Source organism: Tachysurus fulvidraco, chromosome 20, assembly GCF_022655615.1.
Source record: "Tachysurus fulvidraco isolate hzauxx_2018 chromosome 20, HZAU_PFXX_2.0, whole genome shotgun sequence".
NCBI classification, from domain to species: Eukaryota; Metazoa; Chordata; class Actinopteri; order Siluriformes; family Bagridae; genus Tachysurus; species Tachysurus fulvidraco.
The window spans coordinates 4,408,829-4,418,828 of NC_062537.1; the positions used below are offsets into that span (position 1 = coordinate 4,408,829).

The following is a 10,000-nucleotide window of genomic DNA, read 5'->3' on the forward strand; positions in this document are numbered from 1 at the left end:
TTCTCATGTCATTAGCGTGTTTACTGTGTGCTGTTTGCCACTCCAATACCAAAATTGTTAATAGCCCTCATGTTGTTTTTCTCTCTCTTCAAGCTTCCTGCTGTAGAATTAAACTGACAGGAGCAATGGAGGATCCCCAGAGGTATGTTCCAGTACTCCAAATCTCAAAACAACCAGTACGGAATTAAGATTGAACAGAAAACTGGCTGTATGAGCTGCAGATGCCTTGGCACATCACTTCCTCTCTCTTCTCTTTCATGTCTCCTCTCTGTCTCAGGGTTAACATCTGGGCCCCTGTGCAGGCCAGGGCGATGGGGCGCCACAGCGAAAATTCAGCTTTCCTTCAGCTGGATGTAGGATAGAAGTGGTTTATTAACATGGAATCTTAAAGAGCCTTCTTGTATAGTTTCTGTTTTTCCTAAATTGTGTATATTCTCATTTTTATGGTATGTGATAAAGATGAAATATGACTGTGGGGCCATTTTCCTCCCCATCTGTGTGATTTTTTTTAATACTATGATAGAAACGCTCGGGACTCTAAGCCTTGATAAGTTCACGTTCTTGGGAGGACACAAAGTAGCGGCAAGCGCCACAAAGCACCTCGCGACAGAGCTGACAGATTTGGAGCTGTACAGACCTGCAAGTCTGCATCGTTTACAACCTCCAAAGGGCCGAGAACATCTGCAGCAGCATGTCACCCACTTGTCCACTACCTACAGAAGCAAGATCCTTTATTATATATTTTGTTAATTGTTTTTTTTTTTTTTTTCTTTTCCCCCTCTCAGTGTTGGTACCATTGTGTTTCATTGACTCTCTGAAACTTCAGTATTTAATATGTTCCAATGTTACATCTTCAGTCACATTGCTAGGGGCAAATACATCAGGAGGGAGAAATAAATGATCAATATACCCACAAGCCAAGTCCGCACTTTTTCCAGCACACTAAACCAGATTTCATCGGTCAGTTTGTCCATTTTGTTTCTTTATTTTCAGATCCACTTTAATCTACAGCAAATGATCTTGTCTTCACTCACTAAACTACTGAAACTTATATCACACATTCAACAGTATTTACTGAGGCTAAGAGTCCCCAAATTCCCATGCAGTTACTAGACGCTTTGTAGTACACAGTAATTTTAAAAACGTTTTCAACTTTGCTTTTGATGAATTTTTTATTTTATTTTTTTGGCTTCTTTTTTTTCTATTGTTTTTTTTATTTTATTTCTTTTGCTTTGCCGGTATATTAAAGTGTAATCATGTGCGTTGTGATATAGAAGTAGCTGTAGAAACCGCATTGTTTCCTTGTGGTAAGTGATTGAGATGCTGCCACGGATTTGAGACACTGATGAATGGTGCTATTTTGGACTTTAATCTGCTCCTTGGTAAGGTAGCTGAGATGGTTTTTATTTCATATCTCTTCACGTCTGGAGAAGGTGTTTGGTTCTTTGTCGTATGGTCGTCGTAACCTGGTCTGGATCGACTTTTTAATTTTTTTTTTTTCCCCCTTCTCCCCTTCCCTCCTGCCTTCGCCCCTCCTTCCGTCCTTCCACCCACTGTCGTTTCTGTGCGGCTTTCTCTTTGGATTAAACGAAAAATAAATAAAGAAAATGATGTGTACAAAGAAAACAAAGACCACAAAATATTTTTTTCTCAGGAGTCTCTTTTTCAAGAGGGTGATTTAAAAATAAATAATTAATAATAATAATAAAAAAAAAAAAAAACGGAAAAAAATAAACAGCGGGAGCAATCACAAAACTGCAATTATTAATATTTATACCCTTAAGGTCAAGAGCTTATACGAGGGATTAGTCGCACTTACTGGCTCTAGATAATTTGGCAGTGGAAAAATAGCATACCATCTGTGAGCATTTTTTCCTTGATAGTACTATGTCAAGGACCTGTCTCTAGGGACGTCTTTAGCACTTAAAGAATGGACCGTTGGGCAGAGAGTCGGTTTCTTTTGTCTTTTGCTTAATATGTCAATCTGTTCACCCAGAAAAAGGCACCAGCTTTCCTGTAGGACAATTCCAAAAAAAATCATACTTTATTCCCCGTCCCCCATGAAATCGTCCATGGAAAGGTTGGTTTAGGCTTAAAATCAGCTGTATAGTCTTTACCAGAAGTGATTAGAAGATGCTTCTCGCAGACGAGACCCTCACATCCCACAGCACACGACCTGATCATGCTCTTTTCCTAAGCTAAAATGTAGCACTGATGAATTAGTGTTCATCGACGGATGATTTTTGCGAATGACTCGTAGGTCACCTTGAGGATAGAAACCAAAAAGCTTTCTCTTTATTTGTGGGTGATTCAGTAGCAAGCTGTCGTCCTTCGGTATTTGCAGTTTTGTCTTTGCTTCCAGTTAAACGTATACTTTTTAAACAAACCCCAAATCGACAACCAACTTGAAAGCCCACTTTAGTTTCTTTGTTTTTTCTTTCTTTTGTTTTTTCTTTCTTTTTCTTCTTCCCCACTTCAGTGGGAACCTTCCCAGCTTGCTCTAGATCTTCCCTAGTGCATCGGCTGCATGCTTTCCGCTTCGATTCGTTTTCATCTTCGTCTGGACTGTTTGCAATTTTCTCTTTTCATAGGCTAGGTATTCTAGCTCCTGTAAATAGCGTAGATTAGGTAGGGTCTGATGTTGAAATACTATAATAACTATTGGTGTAAAAAGATACAAAAAAAAAAGTCAGCTTGTGATCAATAACAAAGCATTATGTATTGTACAAGTAATTTTGACCATTTAAGCGGTAATCCAATAAACATGCAAGCTCTCACGGTGGTTTTTGTGTCTGTTTTTTTTCCCTCTTTGAGCTAAATAAGAAGAAAGATTTCACTTAAACTTATTTATAAATATTTGGACAATTGACCTATAAGCAGTCAATGCAAGTGCCTTCGTTAGGCTAAAAAAGGGCCTAATAAGCCTGGCCAGGTCTGGAACAGGATTCTTTGGCCAGATGAAACCAAGATTAACTTGTAGCAGAAGTTATTGTGTCAAGCATGGTGGAGGCAGTGTTATGGCATGAGTACAGTATGTACAGCTGCTAATTCGAACCGGTTCGCTGGTGTTTAGTGACGACGTGGCCGCTGATAGAAGTAACAGAATGAATCGTGTGGTGCATTGAGCTGCTTTACGTTCTGCTCAGATGCAGTCAAATGCTGTAGAACGCGATGGATGAACGCACGCCGCTTCACAGACCAGATGGATAACGACCTCAGTGAAAGCAACCCGTTAAAGGTAAAGAAATGGAATGTTCAGTCGACTGACCTTAGCTCAGTAGACATTGCTTTTCACTTACTGAAGACACACGGGAAAGCAGAAAACTGAGGGTGAGTGCAGTAAAGCCAAAGCAAAGCATATCTAGGGATTGAGCATTCGGTTTAATGTTTTAATTATTTGCATCCAAGTATTCAAAATAACGCTTTATTTCGATTTGTTTGTTTTGTTTGAATACCCCTTGTAATTGAAGCTGAAAGTCTATACTTCAATTACATCTTAATGTCATAATTACTGATGTCACTAAATACTTATGGACCTGACTCTAGGTGGCTTAGCGATCATTCCGTCTCCTGAAAAACCTCCCTTCCAGATCTGGTTCCAGATTAAGTCTGGCTACTTTACACCCAGCTTTTTTTTTTTTATACGTGTTCCTACTGTAAGCCTTAAGCTCTGAGGTTCACTCAAGTTAACAAACAAGTCCCTTCACAAACCCCATGACAAGTTCCTAATAATACCCACGAAGGATATCATCATCATCATCATCATCATCCTTTATTTCAGCATCTTATTTCCAACTCGTGCTCTTTACGCTGTAGATTTTCCACTACATGGTGGAAAATAAACTCCACAATAATAACCCGTTTTATTAGAATCCCCTCTTTGTGGTGACCTTCTGGAGGGAAAGAAACATCTCTCAGATTTTAGTCACATGGAAACCGCTGCAAGGAAACTAGAGTCGCACAAAGCCTCGCTGATCTCGACCCACTTAGAATTAGTCCTCGACACAGACACCTTAGTCTTTTGGTTTTCCATGTTCATTTTTTTTTGCAGTTTGGAAAATGCCAGTATGCACAAATGTTTTCTCTTCGATATTTCTAACAGCTTTCTATGAGGCAGGAGGTGTGGTTTCGAAATTTTGGCTCGAAGTGTGTGTACTTGTGTCATTTTTGGCTTTATCTGAACTGAACGATTGGTTATGATTATGAAATATAAAATGATGAGATCTGCTCTCCAGTGAACATAAAAACATCTTTTCCTTCTTGGATTAAATCAGATTTGTATCGATTCCTAGCACAGAAAGGCCTTTCACCGCCAATGTGTTACCACTAGTGTGTTTTACGTGCTCACATAACGTTAATGCTTTTAACCAAGTTGAGGGCGAATTAATAAGGTGTCCATTTCTCAGTTAATGGGTACGCATGAGCTACTGCCAGGGTGAAGGTTAAGTAAAATAGCGGTCTTAGCAGTTCCTTGATTAAAGGACACCAAGGAACTGAAAGTTCTATAGTAAGATTTGTTGTTTCAGAGATTTAAAAAAAAAACCCTTCACCTCTTTAGACTTCACATCACATCATTCCACCTGAATGTGATTAACCTTCCTCAAGAAAGTTCTCAACCTGGATCTCTTTTATCCTCTTCCAAGGACATCCATATCACACTTCCAGGTTGCAACTTCACAAGGTGCTTATCTCCTAGACACGCCACAGACAAAGATAAAGGGCACCAGATGAAGACCTGCTGGAGTTTAACTCCCGAGTCCTTTGAGGTCGGTCTGTCTTGCGAAAATCAGAAAACAGCTAGAGCTCCAACAAAAGTCCTGCTGCATTCCCACAAGTATTCTCCATACCATTCAGCCAAAACATCGGTTGAGAGATCCAGCCCAGATACGAACATATTCAAAACCTCATATTAATCAAGATGGATTATCTTTTAGGTTCAAGTACAGGCTTGGTGCTTAACTCGGTTCCTCAGTTTTGAGAAATGACCTTGTGGCTGAAAACATGAAAACATCACGAGCTTCAGAATGATGATGGTATTTAATTGAGAAGGTGTTTTACAGTTTTATGGCTAAAAGGAGGCTATGGCTTTTGGAGACTTCAGGACTATAGTCATAACCTTAAAGGAGGAGTTCCCATTTCTGTCCTCAAGGGAAAAAAGATTTATTGGTTTATCGATGTGCTCAACACAAGTGTACTAATCATTTATGACATTAGTTTGTGTTATCTGTTTTTATTTTTTTATTTTTTTATTTTGCTTCAAGAACCATGAGCAGGAAAGCCTACTATAAGAACAATGCAAGGATTTACAAATCTGAGCTTTAATGGTTGGAAAAGCCATTAAGTCCACATGAATGATGGTTATTCGCTTTGCTAATTTGATAATAGGTCTCCACACAGGAAAGGGTGAAATCCTGTTTATGCAAGACCCTGTGCATAAAGCTGTTGTCCTCAAGGACCCACAGGATGCTTTCGGGTTGCCAGATGCAGCCTAAACTGTTTCCATTCCCAAACAACAAAAATCTGAGAGAACTGTTGCTCTAAAAACATGGTTAAACACCATCGTGATGAGATGAGGCCATCTGTAAACTGTTAGGGTTTCCGGGTTTATGGGGGGGAAAAAAAAACAGATCTATGCCCAAGAATGGCTGCAGAGAATAAAATACAAACCTTTCCATAATGCCTTTAAAAGCTTTTCAACATTGAAAGCTCCCATGGGGTGAAAAACGTCTGTCCCAAATCACAAGTCAGAATCTCAGCGCTCTCAGAAACTCGCCCCTCCCTTCCACATTTTCACAATCCATCGAGGTGAACGAGTGCATTTGGCATACATTTGTTGGAGCTCTGCCACAACGCACAGAACTCTCTTCCTGCTGTGGCTTCAGTGCAGATGTATCAGAACACCGGACACGGTTTACGTACGCACGTTTACCAAACAGAATTACTACTAGTTGCAGTTTTAAGATGACACCATTGTGTTCATCTCAACTAAAAAAAAAATGACCCACCAGGGTTTGCTTTTGCCAGACCAAACATGTTCCTACTGTAGACTAAACTTTAACCAGTGCTAAGTCAGTGCTAGATCGAGTTGAGATGAGGACACAGCTCAGTAAAAGTAAACATCAGATCCAGCAGCCTCACAGAAACAAAGCTTGCCCATCAGAAATACAGAAATTGACACTGGTGTGATGTAGATTTCAGCCTCAGGGCTTTAAATCTACACGTCTCTGACAATTCTATGTAACCTCGATATCATGACCTTTTCAGACTGTTAGTTTAACAATGTCGATAGCTTCTAAAGCCTTAACAAATTCTTACATTACACATTAAGGCTTGGTGAAATCTTTGGTATTTGGCTTTCATCCAAAACCTTTGAGTTCAATTAGGTTCAAGCAGAGAAGAGCACAGAGCTCAGAAACTCAGGTCTGAAGCAAAGATTCTTATAATAAAATACTTCTGGATGTACGTTGTGTTCGTAACCAACAAACAACTACCGCTTGGGTTCAGTATGTCGTTTGGGATTTATTACATTCTGCGTTTGACAAAAGTTGCTGTGTTCTTATAAATAAGGCATGTTTCTGTTGTCCTGTATTTCTGCATGTAGTCACAGAGGATTTGGTTGTTTTAACAAGAGCTAAAAATACAGCAATTTTCTGTGATGCAATTGTCCACGTCTTCACAGATCATTTACTGGTGAAAAACTGTAGAAAATCTAGAAAGTCCACAATAAAAAATGCCTGCGATCCCATCCGTTGTGAATTTACCTGACTCCGTTCCAGTGCTCCTGCAATTCTGCTCAGGATTATACAAAAGTTCACTGAATAAACTGTAATTTTTTTAAAACAGACTAAGAGCAAATTATACAAACATTCCAGTTAAAAAAAAAAATCTAAAAAATTCCCTATTAGTTGGAATGACTGATGCTTTTTCTGAAAGAAACTGAATGACTGAGCGTATAGGAATTGTTAAGTGTCGCCCCCTAATGGCGAGAAATTGTAAACACTGTATATCTGGTCTGAAATGGTCAAGCTGGAAGGAACAATTCTAAAATGACCTCCACCATAAAAATACTGAGCATTTAATGTGTGAATAAAAAGGTAACGTATAAAAAGATGCATACGTGTGTATATTTACATTGACAGCATTTAGCAGACACTCTTGTCATTCTGGATAAGAGTGTCTGCTAAATGCTGTAAATGTAAATATATATAAATGGTTAGTTATTGGTTTTATAAATAAGCCTAATGGTTAGAGAGTCTGACTCCTAACCCTAAGGTTGTGAGTTCGAGTCTCGGGCCAGCCACGACTGAGGTGCCCTTGAGCAAGGCACCAAACCCACCCAACTGCTCCCCGGGCGCCGCAGCATAAATGGCTGCCTACTGCTCTGGGTGTGTATTCACTGCTCCGGGTGTGTGTTCACTGCTGTGTGTGTGTTCACTGCTGTGTGTGTGTTCACTGCTGTGTGTGTGCGCACTTTGGATGGGTTAAATGCAGAGAACAAATTCTGAGTATGGGGTCACCGTACTTAGCCGTATGTCAGACTTTAAAAAATAAATATATATATAAGGGATGTGGTAGCTCAGTGGTTAAGGTGTTTGACTAGTGATCGGAAGGTCATTGGTTCGAATCCCAGGTCCACCTAGTTGCCACTGCAGGGCCCAGTGCCTTGCTCAAGGGCACCTCAGTCGTGGCTGGCCCGAGACTCGAACTCACAACCTTAGGGTTAGGAGTCAGACTCTCTAACCATTAGGCTTATTTATAAAACCAATAACTAACCATTTATTTCTGTCACAATCGGATTACTTAGGAGATTAAAATCCGTGTTTTGTTTTTTTTTTACATTGAGAAAGACCTCGATTCTGCTAAATTCTGCATCTTTTATTTTCAGCCCCTAAAAATTGGACCATGAATGTACAACTCTACAAATTTTTGTGTTCATCTTTGATAAAGAACAAACATCAGGTGTAAAAGCAGAGAAACTAAGTGATCTGTGATCAGTTTAAAAACTACTCGAATATTATATACCTTTAGCTCCCTCGGCAGCGTCCCCTATTGGTGGGACGTCACGTTCTCGCTGATGTCACTGTGGTGCTCCATGTCCTGTTTGTCGATGATGGCGATTAAATGAGTTCAATGATATGGCTATCGTTTTGGACATTTTAAACTCTTTTGCCTTTTCCATACCTTTAACGAGCAAGACGTCGTGCCTGCTTTGTAAGCTCCAGGTTTCGGCGCTTTGTATGAAACTGAGAAGATGTGAAATAAAAAAAAACCCACAGAAACAGCCGATCTTTATTTCGAGGTTAATCAGAAGAATTTCACCGACGACAGCATCTTGACTCGATGATTACTCTGGAACGTGAGATTGAACATTTTGAGCACATCTGCCATTTTAACAAAGGTGTGTAGACTTTTTAAATAGAAACCATTTATTGAGTCTCCGGCTCATCTACAGCTAAACATATCCAGTGTATTTCCCTAACGGCAAAGAAAGACGATACAAAGACTTACAGCAGCAACAGTTTTCTACAGAAATTGTAGTTAGTCTATGGTCAGAGGACACAAATACAAATCTGTCTGTGTGATAATATCCACATGTACGATAATATTTAATACTGTATAAAAATGTCCAAACCAGTGGGCTGTGTAACACCTTAAGGACTGTGTAGTGAATGATTCGTTATCCTTCTGATTGTCAGAATAGAATATGGGTGGTTTTTAAAACACTTGTCATCATGTTCGTTCGGTTAAAACTACAAAATGCCTTATTTATGTATTTATTTATTTATTTTGAATGAACGCTAACTTATTTATTAGACAAGCTCATGTCCGTCTGATATTTCCACTTATTAGTGTTGAATACTTCCAGGTCTCAGAGTATGGTCCGTTACCTCGCCTAACCTTCCATGGTGAAAGTCAGGAAAGGGGTCATGTTTCGTTTTTCACCCGAGTGCTGTGTGGGTTTATCGCCGCCGACTTGATGCTGCTTTTTGTCTCCTGTCCAGAGCTCTCGGACAGGTTGTCTTTGGAGCCATTCTTCTTCTGCTCAAAGAAAAACACAGACATTTTTAAACAGGACTGTAAAAACATCTCGCAGCAGCGCTCAGTTCTGAGCACATACAAACACTGTCTCGCCTTCGTGAACAGTAAGAGCAGTCGGTATTTATGGTAACATACTCTGTTCCTCTCATTAAAGCCATTTTATACCCTATTTGCCAAACCCCATGTCACACAATAGCCTCCTGGGCAGCTTATAGTCACTGGTTGGCTTAACACCCCAGAGATGATGTCTATCTGCCCTCGTGCATACAGACCACACAGACCATTATACTCTCGTACACGCCTGGATGTCTGTGTCCGAATATACGTTGAAATAAGAAACGGCAGACTTGAGATAATAAGCTCATATTCACATATACATGTATGACAGAGTATGACATACATGTATGACAACCAGCCCTCACCTGTGAGGTGGCAGTACCGGACCCGGTAATGTCTACGGTGCGTGTAACAGGAAGCGGAGGCACCAGATCGGTCCGAGAGCTAAAAAAAAAAAAAAAAAAAGAAAGTCAAGTTGTTTCTTTTGTCACTGTGAATGACCTATTGAGAGGAAACGTGATCTTTGAATTGAACAAAAATTATTTCTGGACTCACTTGACCTCTGAGAGGACAGACCTCTCTCCGTCGGAGTAGTGCGAGCGCCGGTACTGTCGGTAGCTCCGGGGAGAGTGAGAGTGCCGGATACGGACGGGGTCACCTTGAGTTCTGAAATGAGATATTCGGTCATTTTAAAAGATAGTAAGGAAAATAGGATCAAAAGCTTTTTTTTTTTTTAACTGGTAAAATCACAACATAAGCCACATTAAGTTGCTACCAGTTAAACTGTCACGAGGTGTGAATTTCAGCTCTTTCGCTGTTATTTTAAAGTTCTTCGGATTGCTAGAAGAAATCCTACTGTGCCTTCTAATCCGTTACGGAATGTGTAGCGACGAGTACGCTGAAA

General features: G+C 40.0%; 1 protein-coding gene and 1 long non-coding RNA gene across 3 annotated transcripts in view; one reads left to right on the forward strand and one right to left on the reverse strand.

The window, feature by feature from the left end:
- Window positions 1-2,777, forward strand: part of LOC113638449 — a 5,169-nt gene extending 2,392 nt beyond the window's left edge. The window contains exons 3-4 of the long non-coding RNA XR_003439584.2: window positions 94-142; window positions 278-2,777. This is a non-coding gene — a long non-coding RNA (uncharacterized LOC113638449). The remainder of the gene's footprint in view (window positions 1-93; window positions 143-277) is intronic.
- Window positions 2,778-8,271: 5,494 nt separating this feature from the next.
- The window catches only part of epb41l4a (erythrocyte membrane protein band 4.1 like 4A), a 42,595-nt gene continuing 40,866 nt past the window's right edge, over window positions 8,272-10,000 (reverse strand). Inside the window, exons 21-23 of one of the 2 annotated variants that reach the window (XM_027139707.2) lie at window positions 9,652-9,762; window positions 9,462-9,540; window positions 8,272-9,039 (exon numbers count right to left, since the gene is read on the reverse strand). In XM_027139707.2, coding sequence (XP_026995508.2) covers window positions 8,926-9,039; window positions 9,462-9,540; window positions 9,652-9,762 — 304 coding nt within the window. In that variant the 3' untranslated portion in view covers window positions 8,272-8,925. Of the gene's footprint in view, window positions 9,040-9,461; window positions 9,541-9,651; window positions 9,763-10,000 lie in introns of those variants that run through there. The other variant, XR_007138884.1, reaches the window with a different exon arrangement.